Raw genomic sequence first — 20418 nt, 5'->3', positions numbered from 1 at the left:
TAGAGTGTGCGCCCCATGTAGGCTGAGTCTTTTGCAGCGGCCCGGGTTCGAATCCGACCTGCGGCCCTTTGCTGCATGTCACCACTCTCCCCCCTCCCCTTCTCCCTTTCCTGTCTATCACTGTCACTACCAAATAAAGGAAATAAACACATTGGTTGGGGCTGAGGACTACATGTTTTGAAAATGTTAATATTTATTTGTATGTGTGACGTTGGAAATTAGTACGCTAACCAGAGTTCTGTAGCCTCTCATCTCTGCTTGAGGCTAGTGGGTCGACGCTACATTAGCCACTAGTAGCATAACACACCCAAATCTTCCATCTGAGCTGCCAGTGGGTGAGCTGCATTCTGGGTAATAATAAAAGTGCCAGGTTTTAACAAGGAAGAAGAATGCGTGGACTTAAGCACGAAAGTGAATAACTGTTTCCCAAAATGACTGTTTCTTTACATAGTCTCACTTCAACAGGCAGACCAAGTTTTTTTTTTTTTTTTTTATATATATATCGTGATTTGGTGCGATGTGAAGATACAAGATGCGTGGAAGTGACAAGTGTAACCATAGCTCTTCATATCTTCGATGCTTCTCATGCCATCAGTTCACTTTCCCAACATCACTTTCACTTCTGTCAGACTTATTAAATACGACTAAAGCTATGAAGATATCATGAAATCTATTTTAGTGAGAAATAACTGATAATTAATGCTCTATCATTTACCAGCTTATATTGCAGTTTGAACTGTATCATAAGTGAATGGACACCAGCCAGGCCTATAATACTGTATTATTTAAATTAGTTTATAATCCATAACAAATTACATTTCAGCTACTGGAGTTAAGATTCAGTCTTAAATAATTATTTTAGTGTCAGCTCTGTATGATTTCATTTCTGTGCATGTTCAAACCATTTTGACGCACTTTCTGAACTCATCCCTTCATTATATCATGTCACATTATCTAGAACATAGATTTGAGCCTTTATGCATTTATATTTTTTAGAGAGCATGATATAATGCCGGCTGTGTTTAAGAGAAGTTATTTTATGAATACCTATGTAATATGTTGAAATTATGAACTGCATGAAACTGTTGCAAAACTGTGTATTTGTTTTTGTCATTTTAAGAGTGAACAAAGATGGTGTTTTGCCAACTGCCAAAACCTCAGTTCCTCAGTCAGTCCTTCTTCACTGTTTGAGATTGTTTTAATTAGTCAGTGATGTCTGAATGCAGCACAGTGTGAAAGCCCTCCCTGAAGTGTCATCATACGTAGCAGTTAACTGGTCCACTGCTGCCGCTTCCCATTATCTCAATTTAGGGAAGCAAAAGTATGCAAACTAAGTGCATCGCTGCACATGTGAAAATGTTTCTGGAACCGAGTGACTCTGTACTGCGTGCCGATGTGACGGCCACATTCTGCTTTATGATGAATCATGCACAAATTGAAAAAGCTGATGGGATAACATTTTACTGGAATTGTACCTTGTATGATTTCATGTGACAAATAAAAATTGATTGAATTGTGTGATTGATGTCTGTGAGTCTGAATCATATTCAAAATAGTTTTTAAAACATGCTAAGGCAATGCTGGTACTGTGGATGTCTGTTATGTGAGGTGTCAGAGCACTCTGTTAAAGGATAACTTCACTGATTAAAAGGTAAACTAATCATGGGGAGTACTGTAGTACTCAGTCTGAGAACTGGAGCTTTGTCAAATGTTTTTAGTACTTCTACTAGCTATTTAATGTCAGACTAGCTATGCCTTCTTGAGATAAATGACCAGCCTTTGTTACGTTTTTTTTTTTTTTTTTATAAATTGCAAAACCAGTCATTACGTTTTCTTTCTCCAGTTGAAGATGAGTGAGAGAAATTAAAATATCTCGGAATTATAGCCTGACAGATACTGGATTTTCCTTAAGCCAACATTGTGAAATATTAATTTTATTGACGTAAGCATTCTTTTTATAAGGTTATCTTAAATGTGGTTATTGAAGAATTCAGCCAAGGTATGTAGTGAACAGTTGGAAAATAAACTTGCCTCTGGTGGACAATCTATATGCTGCAGACATTTAAAAAATTACCCTAAATATATCTTTGGCATTTTTGTACTTCAATTTTTTATCACTTACCAACATATATACTGATAGCAACATACCTGTTAGTATGAGCTGACATATCACTAGTTTAAAGGCTGAGCTGTAGTTAGGTATAACGTTGACATTTTTATGACTTTTTTGACATACTATACTATGACCTTTTTTTTATCACATACTATAGAAGGACTTCTTATGACATACTATGCTATGACTTTTTATCACATTTTTATGACTTAGTATACAATTACTTTTTTTATTATTTTTCATGACAATTTATCACATACTATACTATGACTTTTTAATGACATTTTACTTTTTATAACTATTTTTATGACATACTACACTGACGTTTTACGACTTTTTATGACATACTATACTATGACTTTTATGGCATTTTTTTATGACATACTATACTTAGATTTTTTATGACTTTTAATGACATACTAAACTATGACTTTTTTTATGACCTATAATGACTAACTATACTTTGACATTTTAATGGAATTTTTTATAACATATTATGGTATGACTGTTCATACAGTCATAACTATGACTGCCATAACTTTGTATGATTTAGTATACTATGACTTTTTTATAACATTCTATTTTATGACATGTTTATGACTTTTTTATAACATATTATACTGACTTTTTATGACTTAGTATACTATAACATTTTTATGACTTTTTATGAAATACTATACTATGTAATTTGTATGACTTTTTATAACATACTATACTATGCCTTTTTATAACATACTATACTATGATTTTTCATTACTTTTTATGACAGTATTACTATGACTTTTTATGACATTTTATGACTTACTATACTATGACTTTTTTATGACAGACTAAACTATGACTTTTTTATGACCTATAATAACTAACTATACTTATGACTTTTTATGACTTTATGACATACTATACTATGACTTTTTGGGGAGGGCTTTTCCCTTTATTATCTATTGAGACAGTGGATAGACACGAAAGGGGGAGAGAGAGATCGGGGACGACATGCAACAAAGGGCAGCCCGCACCGCTGCAGGACTCAGCCAACATGGGGCGAACGCTCTTATTGGGTGAGCAAGAGGCCACCCCATACTATGACTTTTTTTATGACATTTAATGACATACTATACTATGACTTTTTATGGCTTAGTATACATTTTATTAAAGTCATAAAAAAAAAAAACATACTATAGTATGATTTTTGTATTACTTTCTTTTATAACTTACTATACTAGGCCTTTTTGTTTTACTTTTTATGACATACTATACTGTGACTTTTACTTTTAATGACATACTATACTGACGTTTGACATTTTATGACATACTATGACATTTTTATGACATTTTATATTGATCTTTTTATGTTACTGTTGAAATTATAGAACACTATACAACATTTATAAGTACCTAATGAAGTCTAAGAAAACAACCCAAGTAGAGAAAAAGACACTGAAGTCTGAAGTTCTTAATGAAAATTCCAAGTGTAAACAGTGCAACTTTTATTGATTTGAAGAAATTTCTGACACAGTGCTGACATTACTCTGCACATTGACAAGCGATGACATACATGAGGCTGCACTAACAACCAGTGTTTTTTGAGTGCTATCTAACAGTTGAAAACAAGCGTGCATCTAATTGTAAAAAACGGAAAAAAAAAAAAAAAAATCTGTGCAAAGAAATGTCTGCAAGTTAGGGGACAACAAATGACACAGTGTAGCTCGTCACTCCATGGCTTCAATTTAAGTATGTGCAAATGGCAAATTAAAGTTGTAATCAAAAGATGGTAGCCGTGCCACATGTGACACTACAAGGACTTGTTACCGCTTGCTGTTGGCAAACTGAGGCTTCAGGAAAGCATTAAGGAGTCTAATGCTTTCAGTACGTTTAGTATTTGACATTAATGTCATGTCTACAAGTCAGCATCAACCATCTTTTTTTTTTTTTTTTTTTACATGTTGTTGCCCATTTACTAGTAATCATACAGTATTATTTAGTGCTGAAATGACTAGTTGATCAACAGACAATGGCCAACAATTCTGATAACCAATTATAATTAATCATGTAAAAATGCCCAACAGACGCTGATTCCACTTTCCCAAATGTGAGGATTTGCTTCTTTAGTTTTATTGTAAACCAAAAGGTCCCTGTGAATTTTTTGTAACAAAGTTGTGTTAGCATTCACTGCTTCTCACCTAAGTGCAGTTAAGTATCTTTGAGGTCTATCAAATGTGTTGAATGCATTTCCTTCCTTATAAAACATTTAAAGAGCCGTTTTGTTTTTGTGTGGAAGAATTTGAAAATCTACATTGTTTGCATCCATGTATACTGGCTAGCAGTCTTCTTCCTTGCCTTTGTTGGCACATTGCTACGTTTCTTGGCACGTCGCTGCCACCTGTTGTCGATCAGCAGAAAAGCGCGAAACCATCAGCAGGACTGAAGATCACGTCACCCGTGTGAGACACTACCAAAAATGGGGACCCAAACTTGAAAACGTTAACGTCTATTAACACTGATCACAAACTCCACAGGGTACCTTTAAAAAAATATATCCAACTGTGAGTCAGATAAAACTATTTCAAGACATTTTTTCATTATTTTGTGTCATTGTATAGATTTAAACAATTGAGAAAAAAAGAAATGACAGATTAGCACATAATTAAAATGTCTTAGTTGCAGCCCTCATATTTCTGACAACCATATCTCAAAGCAGTATTCACAACCCTACTATCCAGGCAGCCTTTGGTTTCCATTCATTTTACTACAGCATGAACATATACTTGCAGAGACTTGAAACTTGCTTGAAAAGGCTAATCCATAAAGTGGACATGTCAGCATTTACTGTATGTTTCTCAAAGTTAAGTCATTGTTGCTTGGTAATTCCTTAAAAAGTGTCAACTGACACTTACTGTACTGTATTACAGACAACACTGATGCAACTTTGACAAAAAAAAAAAAAACGGAGGATTACCCGTTTCAAGTCTGTGCAGGTTGATTTTCATAGAGTAGGCTCTCTGCAGTGTTTTTCTTTTCTTTTTGAATGTGCTACTTTTCAGAGTTATAAGCAAGAATATAGAGGAAGAAACTCTTAATTTGTAGTAAATGGGCTTGAACATGAAAACACCAGTATTGTTCTTTAACCTCAGCATTGACACTCGTATCATTACGGCTCTTGGGGAAGTAACTGTTAACGAGCCTCTGCACTGCCCACAACTGTGTACAACTTTCTGCCAAACTGGATTATACCAAAAACCCAATTCTGACTTAAAAAGGCACAGACATGTGTAGTTATAAGAGTAAAGTTTGCACTATGATTGAAATCATATCTAAAAATCTTAAACTCGCAAGCTTGACCTACGACGCAACCCTTGACCACAGCTGTAGACACCGCTAATCTAATGCCTCTCTATACCCTGCATCACCTCCCCCTCAGCATCAATAGTATTTTAAATCAAAACGGAAAACAAAAAAAAAATCATGGCTGGTACTTAAGTACTTTATCCACCTGGTGGAAGTGCTCATAATTTTGTTTTTGTTTAAGTGTTATTTTTTTTTTTTCCCTTTGAGTTGTTAAAAAGAAGAAACATAGTGAGACTCTTGGCCACTTTCTTCATCTGGGTCCCCAGAAATCTTTGATGAGAGAGCAGCCGCGCTGTAAACAATTAACCACTGCTGATGTGAAGGAGCTCCTGATCACACGAGGGAGAAGATCCTGAGAACAACGGACTCGGTTCATTTCCCTTCTCTGGTGGAAATTAATGGAATCATTCATCTATTTTCTCTTTTCGTGTGTCCATATCTTTTTCATCTAATAAGAAAATATTTTGTGGAAGGTTAAATGAAAATATACAATTATTAATACAATAGAGTACAGAGCTATATGTTGAAGGTGATAAAAAAACAAAAACGAACAAAAAAAACAAAACAGGTTGATTGTATCTCCCTTTACAATGCACGCATTTTCCTTGGTTTAAAGGCAAGAGGTAAAGTGTATAAGAAAAAGGCAGCCTGTTTTGTCGTCCAAAAGGCTGGTGCTCGAGGATTAGGCGATTGCTTTTGCTTCTGGTAAGAAAGCCTCCCAGTACTTTATGAGCTGGAGAAGAAAGAGACGACAGGGTCAGGGTCATTCCTAATTAATATACTGTTGAAGTTCAAGAAACTAGAACCATTGAATTTTGCTTGACTGATTATTAAAATAAATTTTTAAAATAGTTGGCGGTCAATTTCATGTCAATCGACTAATAGATAAATCAGCCAATACTTTTTCCTCACTGTTTTCCATGACATGTCATTACAGTATATTCTGGAAGAAATACTTCAACCAAAACATTTTTTTTCATTTGTATTCTTGTTGTATCACAAGGAATGGAGCTTCCAAAGTTTCCTCATTTCCTAATCGTTAACAAAATCTAAATGTCCACAAAACCTTGAGTTTATCCTGCACCATCATTCAAGTCACTGTCCAGTTGTATGGTCTTAACATACCAAATATGTATGTGTATATGTATTTTAACTATAATATTGCTAAAAAAAAAAAAAACACACAACTTCCACAAACTCATCAACTGTAATCACAGTCAACTACATTTTTGACAAATATTATCAGCTTTGAAAGGATTTTAGGGGAATCAAACAAGAAATATGGTAGTTTCAGTGCGAGCTATAGTTTTATTTATATATATATATAAAAAATGCTTTTTTACATAATTAAGAATGTATTTGAATATGTATGGCTTTTGGACTGTTGGTTTGACAAAACAAGCAATTTGAAGCCAGAACTTTGGGCTCTTAAAAACATGGAAAGAGCCTTTGTCAGTGTTTTGACGTACTATTTAATTAAATGTTTAAAAAACAGATTGATTTCATTATTAATTAATGTGTTGACAATCATTTCTTGCAACCCTAATCTTTCCTATCGTAATGTAAAAAAAAAACGGACAAAAACATTTAGCTCATGTTCCATTTTCTAAAATATTCCACTTAAAAATAATCTATGTTCCCAGGAATATTGTATTTAGATCACTTACTGCAATTTCACTTCCTTTTGATAAAGTATAATAATTTGCACCTGTTGTACTGCTGCACTCATGAAGTCTTTCTAAATAAGATCACCAGCACCAAATCCTTTTACTATTTATAAAAAAACTATTCTGTAACGTGATGAGTCAAAACTAGGACTGCCATAGTTGGAAGAGCTTTTCTCTATATCAAGAACTATTTATAAATGTACACTGAGAAAGTTTGATTATGGAAATGTTAAATGTTCATGTTTGACTCAAGAGACACTCACCTGTTGCTGAGACTGAAGCAGACACGCCAAGTAATTCATTATCTCTCTTTTGAAGTTCCTGGCCTTTTCCTTCTGTATTGTTAAATAACAACAGTTCCACCAATCAGTAATGAATAACATTATCCGCTGTCCAGTAACTGATGTGAATGCAACAAGAATAGACACCAGTACCTCAAAGCGGACGACTTCCTTGCGCACAGTAGCAGAAACTCTGTCAAAGTCTCTCTCATACTGCGTCACCTTGGCCTCCCACTGTCGACAAGAAGAGAGGACAAGTTCAAAGCCCCGTAGTACAGAGGCACAATCATATTGGGAAGTAAAAAATGAGGTCTCATAAACATCACTTTGAAAGGCCAAATTTGTATTTAGTATCTCAAAATGTTGACTTACTGGGAATAGTTTTATCACTTTTAAACCTTTTCTTTTTGAAGGTCCTGCCGTGATCGAGCTTCTATACAATCCATTAGGTGTGTACAGAAGAGAAAGAACTATAGTTTTTCTTAAAAGTATAATGCCCACTGTCGGTTAAAGTGATTTATTAAAAGTATTCTTTAATAAATATTGATGATGAAAAGCAGCCTTGTCAGGCAGATAAGGCAGATTTTGTATGTAGGAAAAAAACCTAAACGTTCAATATTGAAGCTCTTTGTTCCCGGGAGAAAACAAATAAGCATGTGTTGCTCCAGCGCAGCATTTAAAAATGGACCATGACAGAAAAATGTAAAATCTAATAGATATTTGCTTTACTGTGTCCTGACAATAACCAAGTTTATAGAAAAACAAATGGGGTGATTCAAATCAAATTGAACTCCCATTGGTTTCATCGCGCTTCCTGTTTCTAATTTCTAAGGCTTTTCACGTGCCTCATTCAATACTCAAACATTGTTCTCAATCTTGAAAACACAGCACATCAAACTCCAGCGCTGTTATTTTCACTGTGTTGATTTTGGCCTCTGTTGTACCTCAGCGATCTCCTCTTTGGCCAGCTGTAGTTTGTCGGGTTTGTTGGCCCACAGCAGCTTGGCCTCAGTCTCCCTCTTCTTCTGCAGGGCGCCCTGAGCATCCTGCCAGCGCTGCCACGCCTTCATCCGGTGATCAAACGTCGCCTGAAGGGTCACAGACACGCGGAGGATTATTATTTCACGTTTATATTTGGTTATTTACTTTAGCCATGTAGCCGAGGCTCCTATTCAAAACTGTTCATATCAATGTCAAGCCTTTAGTGAGTATTAATGGACATTTTGCTTGTTGTTGGGGAGTGTTCTTGATTTGGATATAGAATTTCACTGACATTTCATCTTGTCCCTTACTTTCTTAAAGTAAAAATGTTTACGAGGATTCAACACAACTAAAAATGGTGGACTTGACCTCACTGCTTATGCTTAAGACAGTAAGCCACAATGACAGTAAAAAAGACTTGTGTTTTTAGATTGTAATGAATGTAGCAACCTGCACAGTGATGAAATTGACCTACTCCACAACTCTACATATCCGCTGGTGTTAAGCTTCAAATTACCTCTTAACCTTTAGTGAAGGTGCTCCTGTTACGTTAACATTAGGGGTATTATTTTTATTATTATTGAACTATTAGAATTTATTTGAACAGACTCTCAGTACCCTCACGGCTCCGAGCAGGCGGATGTAATCCGCGATGAGTTCGGCAAAGTTGAAGGTGTCATTGGCAGCCTGTTCCTGGTGTAACTGCTCCATCTTGTCCTCCACCTCTGCCAGCTGAGAGAGAGCCCGGGACAGAGCCGTGTTGTCCTCTGCGCTGCCCAGCATGGCCGTGCTTTTGGCAAAGCTGGCTGTGTTTAACGACAGTTCTGGGGGGGGGGGGGGGAGGGAAGTGAAATGTGAAACTGGTATTTTCCAGCATGTAGTTAGAAACACCACAAACATGAGAAATAAATAAGTGCATCATCAAGGAGCAAGGCTGCGTAAAAATAACACTTTGGTAAAGAGCTGCTTATCTTAAAAAAATGAACTCAAACTCAACTTGGTAAATATTTAATGAATTTTTTAAAAGGAACACACCACCGTTTTTTGAAATGGGGGTTATTCACCGTCTCCGAGGCTCACCTAGCTTACCTTAACAAGGTAAAGGAGAACGCAAAGCCCCCTTTCCATGAAACAGAAGCCAACCCCGGTACAGGGCATGGCCGTATGGGTACAGGGCCAGGCAGCATGACGGAGACAACAGCAGGACAGAGAACACTACAGGAAGGCTTTCACCGGCGAGCCGATAGCTGCTGGTTAGTACATACGCAGGAACACCAAAAGCATGAGGAAGCGTGGGTTAATGTGTGGATTGATACTGGGATGTCTACACAACTGTGTGAGTCGATTGACTTCAAAAAGTTCGCCACTTTACTCGAACCAAAACATCTGTTAATGTATGTCTTCTTTAGTCTGTTGGCTATTTAGGTTTTTTTCCTGGAACACGTCACTTACACATTTTGCACTCACTGTGGCGTCTTGTGTAGACTGTTTACATAGTTGTGCTCATCATATGTACATTTTATGTACTGGTGTTATTGTTGAATACATTGTGAATACATATTTCTAAAATTTCTGACCTTTTTGAATCTTGCCCCTGACAAATAACAAACAAATGCAAAACAATAATAACCTTGGCACTGAGACAAAAATTGTGTTTGCCCACCTATCTAAATCTAGGGGAGACGGTAAATAAACCCCATTTCAAAAAACGGTGGCGTGTTCCTTTAAATATTCCCATATTGGTCCAGTTTCTGATACCAGCTCATATCATTATGGAGGGAAATGATGGAGACACCGGATCTCATTAATGAACGTCACCCTGATCTTGGTGTTAAAATGATCCTCATCCATTGCTAAAAAAACAAACAGACTAATCAATACTCAGCTTAGGACACTAATTGAAGGCATATCATGTTTGTGGTTGGAAGGGAGCCGACTAACCTTTCCTGTGGATGACCAGAGATTCGACCAGCGCGTGGAGCTTCCTGAACTGCTGGTCTGCAGATTCCACCTCCTGCAGCTTCTCCTCAAACCACTGCAGCAAAACACACTCAGAGTTGTTACCGCACCAACATCAAGAACATCTGCTGCAGATGCCAGTGAAGGCTGAGCTCTCGGACATTACAAAGCCCCGCTACCGAGGATAAAAATCACACCGAGTCAACAGCTGAATAAAACCATATAATGAATAATATTGGTATGATGACTGAACGTCAATATTTTTCCACACTTTTTTGGTTACTTATGGTGAAGTAATTATAATTTTAGGTGTGCAAATGAATCATAGAAATGTATTTCAATGTAAATACTTTTCCAAACTTTCTAGATTTATGCAACAACTCTGATCCTACATGTATGCAAATCATGACTCTTTCAGAGAAGAGTATTCAGCTTAAAAACACGCTGGAAATGCAGTGCAGTTGAATGCACCCATCTTCTTTTGAACGTATTCAGCTGGAATAAACATTCACTTGAATATTGGAATACGCTCAGTGAACGCATGCGTTTGGTACTTTGGGCTCAGATCAAGAGGAAAATCAGTGTCACAGCTCGGCTTCTTTATACAAAAACTCTTGACAAACCGGGTCTTTGATCAGCTTGACTGGCTGCCTCATCTTTAGGATTTCGTGAACTACGGTGCTATCTACTAAATACATAGTTACTAATGTTACCTTGCACCATAACAAACAAAACAAAAAAAATCACTGGACACAAAAAGGTTCAATCAATACCACCAGACCAGTTTACAAAAGAATGGGTTTGCCAGTCTGTCTGATCAGTTAAGCTTATCATAAATGCTGTGTCATAACAATCTCAGTGCAAATTCTCCTCAGAACTCTGCAAAAAAAAAAGTAACATATTTTGCCACTGTGCCTTTTAGTGCTTGAACCAGAGCCATTAGCCTTTAACGTTTGAAATATTCTGCTTTTTTACTGGAAATGCACATTTCCTCATTACAAAAATGATCTGCTGTTCACAACAGTTTTTATTCTGAAGAAGCCCTGATGCAGCAGGAGCGTCCGTTTGCAGCTGAACTCACCACGTCTGACTCATTCATCTTGATTGTCATTTTACTGACAGCATCTGTTGCTTTGTTGATCATCTTCAGGAAGCCGGCGCCGCTCAGAGCCTGGGTGCTCACTGCTCTTGGCAACTGAACACACACACGAACACACACACACACACACACACACACACACACACACACACACACACACACACACACACACACACCTGAATATACCAAAGCTTCAGATACACTTAAGTGATCAAGTAGAAGTGAATGGCCGAGGAAAAATACATTTATCTTAAAGTGTTCTCTCGACTTGAACACAAAATTTTTAGATGCAATAAAGATAATTTAATTTGCAAACTATTGTGTGCCAGGGGTTTTATGGTCTTAAGGAGTACAGTACTTCACAGTGGAGCAGGCGTAAAACTAAAAAAAGCCCAGAGGCTCTCCAAACTCAATTTCAGCTTACTTCTTCTCTCTCAAGGAACTCTCTGACATCGGGATCTTGGATGAGTGATGGGTGATTTACCACCCTCTGGAGATACCTGTCGAATGGGAAAATGCAAAATAAAAGCCTCACGTCCTGCTTTCTCTGGGCAGTGCAACGTCATAACATCTTTACCTGCTTGGTAGAGATTTAAAGTATCAGAAGGACATGAGTAGTTTACTCCTAACACTATAACACTTTAAGGTTACACTTTACTTGAAGGTATCTACATAAGAGTGACAACACAGTCATGAACGTGTCATAAACATTATAAACAAGTCATGAACGTTTATGACATAACGCTTCTTTTAGTAAGTGTCATTCGGTTTTTGTCATGACAAGTTATGGTTAGAGTTCATGTGTCATGACTGTGTCATCATGTGATGATACATGTCATGACACTGTCATGTCACTCTTATGTAGATACAGTCAAGTAAAGTGTCACCCACTTTAAACACTACGATTTTTGTAACAGAATTGCAGCTTTCATTTCATTCCTTCTCTCCTACCTCTCCAAAGCCGCTCTTCTTCTCTCAACAAAGTCTGCAGATGAGGAATCTTCCTTGCCCACCTTCACCTTTGTCATACCTATGCAAGACAACATGCCTTCTCATAGTTGTTGGGGGATTAGATTTATAGTTACAGTATTAGAAGACACAGTAAAGCCAAGTCACCCTACCCAGGATGCTTTTCTCTGGTGGCGGAGGCACGATGAATCCATTTGGTCCGTGCTTTTCAGAAAGCTTCTCGTAGAGGCCGAGGAAGTCGCTGAAGCGTCGCCTCACTGTGAATGTCTTGTTGCGGAACATGGCCAGTTGGGTCTGAAACACATTCAGATTATTGGACTGGATGTACCTAAAAAGGCTTTACATTTTGTGAATAACTATTAAATGATGGCGTAATCCATGTTGGCCAGACCAGCGCATGGGCGTTTCTTCAACAATACACTGACTAGTATTTCCTCTCTTGGCACACTGTTACCACATATCTGATGAGTAACTGTGCTAACAGAATAAACTAAATATGACTAACTTCAGGATAAGTGAAACACTGTATATCAACACGTTTTTACCTCTGTGGTTAACTTGTAGGCCATGTAGGCGTTCATACCGTCCCCTGGAAGAAAAAAATATATAAGAAAAAAAAGTCACAAATTGATATAAATACTTACAGAATATTACTTAAGGCAAGCTGCATGTGGGTTTCCGTTATGGTGCTCTATAACTAGTTTCTCTTCTTGGTTCCTTTGTGTTTTTGACAAGTTAGAAATAATCATAATAATAATAATAATAATAATAATAATAATAATTAAGGACTCAAGCACCTTAGAATAATCTTTGTTTGCTTGATGTTAACAGTGCACAAACTAATTTGTAGCCTTATTGCAATTAAATTTAAATACTAAAAAAACAGATCAAGACAGAATAAAAAGTAATAAACTCACCTATTTTTTCAGGGTCTTTGACAGAGACAAAGATGTCAAATTTGTCTCCCTGCTCTTCTTCTTCCTCCTCTTCTTCCAACTGAAACAAATATTGAACAGGAAGTGAAACTCTGCCAGTCGCAATGACCTGCTGTCCCCAAAACACTTTGAACAGTCAACTTCATTTTCTTCAGAATTGGGATTTTCTTTTTTTTTTTAACTTTAGTTTGTTCTGGTAAGATGTTAAACTAGTCTACAAAATGCAAATTAAACGACCAACTGACTCTTCTCAAAATTCTGATGTTCCAGAAAACTACAACTAGAAAATCCCTGAACAGTTTTCAGTCATTACTTTGTTACAGTCACAGTGGGAGTTTCCCTCTGGGATTAGATGTGTGTGTACCTCCTCCAGGGCAGCCGACTGTGGCTTGGCCAGGCTGGCAGCTGCTGACTGGGAGAGGGCGGACGCAGACTGTTTGGCCTTCACATCTTTCCTTCTCTCGCCCCGCGGACTGTCGAGAGAAAGCTCCACTGTGGCTTCTTTTGAGAGAGGAAAAGAAACAAAAAAGAAACAAGACTGAGGTCATAACATGCGGAATGGAAAATGTGTAGAGAGATGTGCATTACTTATTTTATGTCCTGGACAGTTTGACACAATTAAATATGCAAGTTTATGCACAGACATGGACTCTGAATGCCTCGTCTTTTTTGCTTTCAGCCTTCAGCTTAATACGTTTAATAACATGTGGACCAGTGCTTGTAAACTGAAGTCACAAGTACCTAATTTATTAAACAGTTAAACGGGAACTCCCACTTTGTACACACCAAAGTCCATTTACAGATGTTGGGAAGTACTACTGCATACAGTAAGTAAAGAAAATTGATACATCGCCTTAAGTCACTTGAGTCGTAGTCTGAAAACTGAAAAGTTTGAAACTGAAGAAAAAAAAAAATCATAACTGTGTTGCATTGTGGGTAATGTAGGCTTCAGGTTTTGAAAAGGAAGAATTAGGCATGAAATAAAAATTCATTCAAACCAGGTTTTTAATCCTTAAACTGTCCATTGTGAATCCGAACAATGCTATAGAGATGCTAAATCGGTGGCTTGTTCTTATAAGAACACAACAAAACGGGGCGTCGTGTTTTTAAGACATTGACGATTAAAATGAATCCCTGGTTTGAGTCTGGTCATGAACCTTTGCTGCATGTCATCCTCCGTCTGTCTCCGCATCATTTTCTAAAAGCTTTGTTTCACTATCTAATAATGGCAAACACACCTCCAAAAAATAAAACAGTGGAAAGTAAAGAACATACCAAACGGCCATCTGGTGTTTTTAAATTGTAGTTGGTTCTGGTTATGTTTAACTTCCAATAAATAGCTTATTGAAACTAAACATTTTCATCCCAGAGTGCAGTTATCTGTTGCACACATGACTTTGAGTGTACAGTAACTGTTCTCACGTGACCAAATTAACTGAAATACGAAGATAAACAAGAGTCTGCATAAACTGCTTTATGTGAACACTCCCTTTGTCACTAATGCTCCCCTTAGAGCACTCAATCCAAAAATCCTGATAATGTAACATAATAAAAAGAAATAGTGGACCCACTAGAAAACATATCTGCCTCCTCTTCAGATTGGACTCCATTCGTCTTGGAGTTGACAGTGCTGGTGCTTGTGATGCTGGGCAGTGTGGTGACGGCTTCCTCAGTGAAGATATCAGCAGGTTCTGCAGGACTATTGTCTTGCAGAGGCCCACCTATATTGCTTACATGGCTAGCAGCTTTGGTTTTGACAGGTTTGTCCTTCTGCTCTTTGCTGATGGTTTTCTTTGAGGTGGCACCCAGCGGCTCCCCGAACAGATCCTCGTCAGCTTCACCGAAGAGGCTTTTCTGTTGCTGCATGGCAGACTTAGTCTGCCGTGGTTCTGCGAACAAGTCGGTTCCCTCATCTTCGAACAGATCGACTGTTGCTCGGCTGGGTACACTGGCATCAGCAGCGGGTGGAGCATCACTAAGGAGGTCAACCAAAGGATCAAAACATTTGTCACGGGCAGGTGGTGGCTGCTGTGTGACACTGGCTGGCAAATCATAACTAAGGTTGATGATTGGATCAGTGGCAGTTTCTTTTGCTTCCTGTTCATCATCATCACTTCCTGCTTTCCCATCACCAGGTGGCTCTGTAACACCACTGGTCACTTCACGGTTACCCGTTGCTGCTTCAACGGTAACATCCGCTACTAAAACTTCCTCTGGCAGTGCTTCATTTTCACTTCCAAATATGTCCTCAAACTCATCTGAGGGTTCATCTAAAGGGATTTCAGTTGTGTCTTTTGCGTCATCTGCAAAGGCACTTTCAGCTGCGACCGCCTCATCCGGAGAATCGGTTACGTTGTTCGTCAGGTCGACAAAGTCATCCGAGGGTTCGCTGACGACTTCGTTCACTGGTTTGTTTTCTGTCTGGCTGCTGACGGGCTCGATTAAGGGCTCATCCATGAGGTTACTGGGAGGCTTCATTAAAACATCACTGGGTTGACTGGCAGGTGGCAGTGTGGTGTCCATTTCGGTCAGTGGAGGGTTGCTCTGGAGATGAGAGGAAAAGGGAAAAAAGATGTAATGTTTTAGAGTATTAAAAAAAAAAAGAGGCAACGGGGTGCCCTGGTAGCTAACCTGGTTGAGCGTGCGCCCTGATGTACTTAAGGCTCAGACCTTTACTGCAGCAGCCACGAGTTCAATTCTGACCCATAGCCCTTTGCTGCACGTCATTCCCCCTCTCCCCTCCGAGGATGAGCATTTGGAACAGTGACAGGACGTCATCACTCGCGATGTCACGGCAACCAAATAAACAACAGCGCGAGTACTGCAGTTTCTTAGGCAGATTGACCAACAGCGAGGAAAGCCATGACATGAAAACTGCACTCACGCGGGTCCCGTGAAATATGACAGCTACAGTTTATCGGAAAATAGCGTTGGGCACACTTTTGGCACATTTGATGAATTTACTGCACAGTGTTTCTGACAGTAGTAGTGGTCAGTGAGTTAAACTGTGTTGTGTATCTGGAATTGTTCATGAGCTGTGTGTGATAGGCCTATCTGTAAAGCTGAACAGACTCAGTAGTAACATCAAGCTCAAACTGATTTCATTCTGATCCAAAGACTCTTTGTGTGAAAAAGGACTAATTCCTTAATAAGACATATGATGCTTTTGATAAACCGTTGCAAATAAAGCAAACTGTTGCTAAAAAAGGAACTACACGCTGTTTTCAGGTAACGTTACTGTTGAAGTTCAAGAAACTAGAACCATTGAATTTTGCTTGACTGATTATTAAATCGATTTTTAAAATAGTTGGCGGTCAATTTCATGTCAATCGACTAATAGATAAATCAGCCAATACTTTTTCCTCACTGTTTTCCATGACATGTCATTACAGTATATTCTGGAAGAAATACTTCAACCAAAACATTTTTTTTCATTTGTATTCTTGTTGTATCACAAGGAATGGAGCTTCCAAAGTTTCCTCATTTCCTAATCGTTAACAAAATCTAAATGTCCACAAAACCTTGAGTTTATCCTGCACCATCATTCAAGTCACTGTCCAGTTGTATGGTCTTAACATACAAAATACATGTATTTTAACTATAATATTGCTAAACAAAAAAAACACACAACTTCCACAAACTCATCAACTGACAAATATTATCAGCTTTGAAGGGATTTTAGGGGAATCAAACAAGAAATATGGTAGTTTCAGTGCGAGCTATAGTAGATACTGAAATTGGTAGATGTAGCCTGTCACTCTAAAATTATTATAGGTAATGAATGGCATAATGTTTGCTTTTGTAATCATTTGTATGGCATTGTTTACTTTATTCTGAACTGAGCCTCCAGATTTGAAAGTCCATCTTGGATAATGTCTCACACCCTCTCTACGACACACTGGCCCAGCAGAGGAGCACCTTCAGCAGAAGACTCCTCTCACCCAGATTCACCACAGAGCGCCACAGGAAATCGTTCCTGCCTGTAGTCATTACATTTTACAACGCCTCCCTCAGAGAGTCAAACACCCCCTCTCAGTAATCATCTCAAACATAGACAATCACTTTTTTTGCACTCTTTGCACCTTAATACTGTAATTTGATCTTTAATATATTACAACTGTAAATTGGTTTTAAGTGTTTGTTGTACATTTGTTCTTTTATTTATATATATATATATATATATATATATATATATATATATATATATATATATATATATATATATATATATATATATATATATATATATAATCTCAGAAAGAACAAAACATGTTTTACGTCATTCGAGGCCACTGGGTATGTAAAATATTCCTTCGAAAAAAACAGTAAGTACCTTGTAACAGAAGAAAAGCAATTTCACGCTGAAACATTTTATCATGTTTCAGAAATAGCTTTGTCAGACGAAACGCTCACAAATAAGACAATGGATATACACTCGGTTGCCAGTTTAACAGGTATGCCTAGCTGAAACTAGTCTCGCATTGCCAGACCTTCCTCCACAGCGCTGCGGAGGATGGTCTGGCTAATCCACACAGAATTCCGGGAAGGGAGAAAAACGTGCTCTGGTTTATTGGCATTTCTTTAAACCAATCACAATCGTCTTGGGCGGACAGAGCCACGGTGCCGCTGCAAAATAGGAACTTGTTTTAGTGGAACATGTGGACGTTCAAAAGTTGTTCTAGTCGTGCAACAGAAAACTCAGATTGGACAGATGGTCTAGTTAGCTGTCTGGATTTACCCTGCAGAGATCTGAGGAGCAGGTAACCATAGTCCTCAGAAATCGACCAGAGTTTAGAATGCCAACACAAAGAAAGCGGAAGGGGACGGACATTCGGCTTAAAAAGAGTGACATCCGGAGGAATTTCCGGCGGCACCTGAAAAAAGTGGAACGTCGTCTATATAGACTAAACTGAAACTAACAGTCCCGCAAAAAATCCTACATTCCTAAAAGGTTGCAAAATTCACTTTTTGTTGAAACTTTTATAGAGAGGTGTTGATTAAACTTTATGATCATTTAAGAGACTGTAGTTTATGAGGCTGTTGAATTCACTTCAGCTACAGTCTCAGTTGAATGTAACATCCACAACTTGCTGAGTAATGCCTTCCGTGCAGTAGTGAGTCCTCCTAAAAAAAAAAAAAAATTCAAAGACAGCAACTTTCTAATCTCTCCTCTGAACTTTTGACTGTGGGAAAACATCCGGGTTCTGACCGTGTGACCACAGCTCACTCACATGACAGGAGGCGTATTTTAAGTCTTCGTTTCAAAATTTAAAACCACTTCATATGAATAACAGAACCGAAGATGATGTGAACTTTCACAAACTACACAGACCTAATATTTTTGCCAACTGCTAACATTAGACTGCTGCTTGCTTTACCTACGTTACTGAATGCAATGCATTGAACAATCTGAAGAGGATACCATCAGATTTTAGTGCAAGTTAATCTGATTTGATGTGGAAGACATCCTGCACAGAAAACATCCACATATCATTAACCAAATAGAAATTGTATTAGATTAATTTGTGTCATCTGGTCTCCTCATCAACTTGATCAAATCACAACTAACCAGTTTTCCACATTGTAACTTTTCAGGAAGAAATCAATACCAAAATGTTTGTTTGTTTGTTTGTTTGTTTGTTTATGTATTTACCTTTCACCAAGGCAAATTCCACATGAGTGTACTTATTCTGGCACTAAAACCTTTTGATTCTAAAAACCTTTTCTGATTCTGATTTAAAAGCCAGAAACGGTGATAGAATGTGGATTTTCAATGACCACTGTCTGGTCCATCTCCAAACATTACTTCAGCTACAGTCTCTGTTGAATGTAACATCCACAACTTGCTGAGTAATGCTTTCCGTGCAGCAGTGAGTCCAACGCTCAAACAAAAATCAAAGACAGCAACTTTTCCAATCTGTCCTCTGAACTTTGACTGTGGGAAAACATCCGGGTTCTGGCCATGTGACCACAGCTCACTCACATGACAGGAGGCTTCTCGAGCCAGCTTTTTAGTCCTCATTCAAAAGAAATGAGAGTGAATTTTAAACCACTTACTAGTATGAATAACAGAACCGAAGATGATGTCAACTTTCACAAACAAACCACACATACCTCAATATCTGCAGACTGCTGACATTATAACTTGGATTTGTGTCATCTTGTCTCTTAAGCGACCTGTATCAAATCACAGCTACCCTCCACATTGCAACTTTTCAGGAAGAAATCAATACCAAAATGGGCGTTTGCAACAGTGTCACAGATAACCACTGGCTGTTTAAAAGCGGTGATAGAAGGTGGATTTTCTGCATCAACCCCCCCCAATACTGCTTTGATAATTTAAAAATGCTTTAAGTCTAACATTATCCGACATGACAGTTAATTATGTTAACATTATTTTCTTACCGTTACCTCAACGTTAAAACTAGCTAAATGTTTGTCAACACAAAACTTTTGCTAAAAGCGCCTCATTAGCTTTCTTCGCTGACGTTAGCTAACTAACGTTAGTCTTTGGGCAGTTTAGAGGCAGCTTAGCTTAGCTTAGCGTGAAATCGACGTTAACTCCGCTCAGACATACTGCGCTCATGAAGAGGTCTTCCCCGTCGTCTTCATCACTGACTCGGCCTACGACTTCTTCAGAGTCCAGCACATCTTGGTCCTCGGAGTCGGGGAACGGAGGAGGACTGCGTTCCGAGCTGGTCGCCATCTTCAATCTTCTTAAACACACACAAGGGGAGGCGGCAACGTCAACTGCTCCCCTCTTCTGCTCTGCTCGCACCGCACCGATGTGTCTCCTTTAGCGGCTACCTCCGCTGCTCATGCAAAGCACTACTGTGGCGGTAGTTCGCTCGCACTACTAAACCAAACAGAGGAGTGACTGGAGGCTCAGGACGTGCAAACCGCCGCTGTCTTTTTACTTCCTGGTCCTCCTTCTTGTCAGGTTAGCTTCACTGTTAGCTTCACGGAAGGCTTGGCAGTCATGAGACAGATACAGCGGTTGAAACAGTAACATGGACCTGGACAGGGATTGCAGTTGTGTGTAGCTAAAGAGCCCGCAACTGACTGCCCA

The 20418-nt window shown here is 38.4% G+C and overlaps 1 protein-coding gene across 1 annotated transcript; it reads right to left on the bottom strand.

Annotated features, from left to right (window-relative positions):
• Positions 1-3585: 3585 nt before the first annotated feature.
• Positions 3586-20055, bottom strand: snx1a (sorting nexin 1a). The gene is made up of 15 exons (XM_078256668.1): positions 19927-20055; positions 14921-15893; positions 13714-13850; positions 13332-13410; positions 12960-13003; positions 12567-12708; positions 12397-12475; positions 11870-11945; positions 11428-11541; positions 10329-10422; positions 9006-9211; positions 8351-8494; positions 7560-7640; positions 7389-7460; positions 3586-6191 (listed from the first exon to the last, which is right to left on the bottom strand). The coding sequence occupies exons 1-15, from the start codon at positions 20053-20055 to the stop codon at positions 6141-6143; spliced, it is 2421 nt and encodes an 806-aa protein (XP_078112794.1). The 3' UTR covers positions 3586-6140.
• Positions 20056-20418: the final 363 nt, after the last annotated feature.

Source organism: Sander vitreus, chromosome 8 (assembly GCF_031162955.1).
Source record: "Sander vitreus isolate 19-12246 chromosome 8, sanVit1, whole genome shotgun sequence".
Lineage (NCBI taxonomy): Eukaryota > Metazoa > Chordata > Actinopteri > Perciformes > Percidae > Sander > Sander vitreus.
Note: the sequence above shows the minus strand (reverse complement) of the source record. Positions and strands in the feature narration are given on the sequence as shown.

Bases quoted from the DNA above. Each gene is read 5' to 3' on its own strand.
- snx1a (XM_078256668.1), bottom strand. From the start codon at position 20,055: ATGGCGACCAGCTCGGAACGCAGTCCTCCTCCGTTCCCCGACTCCGAG. The intron at 15,894-19,926 runs GTATGTCTGAGC...TCTCATCTCCAG, and splicing joins AAGACCTCTTCATGAGCGCA to AGCAACCCTCCACTGACCGA. The intron at 7,461-7,559 runs GTACTGGTGTCT...TTAACAATACAG, and splicing joins AGGAAGTCGTCCGCTTTGAG to AAGGAAAAGGCCAGGAACTT.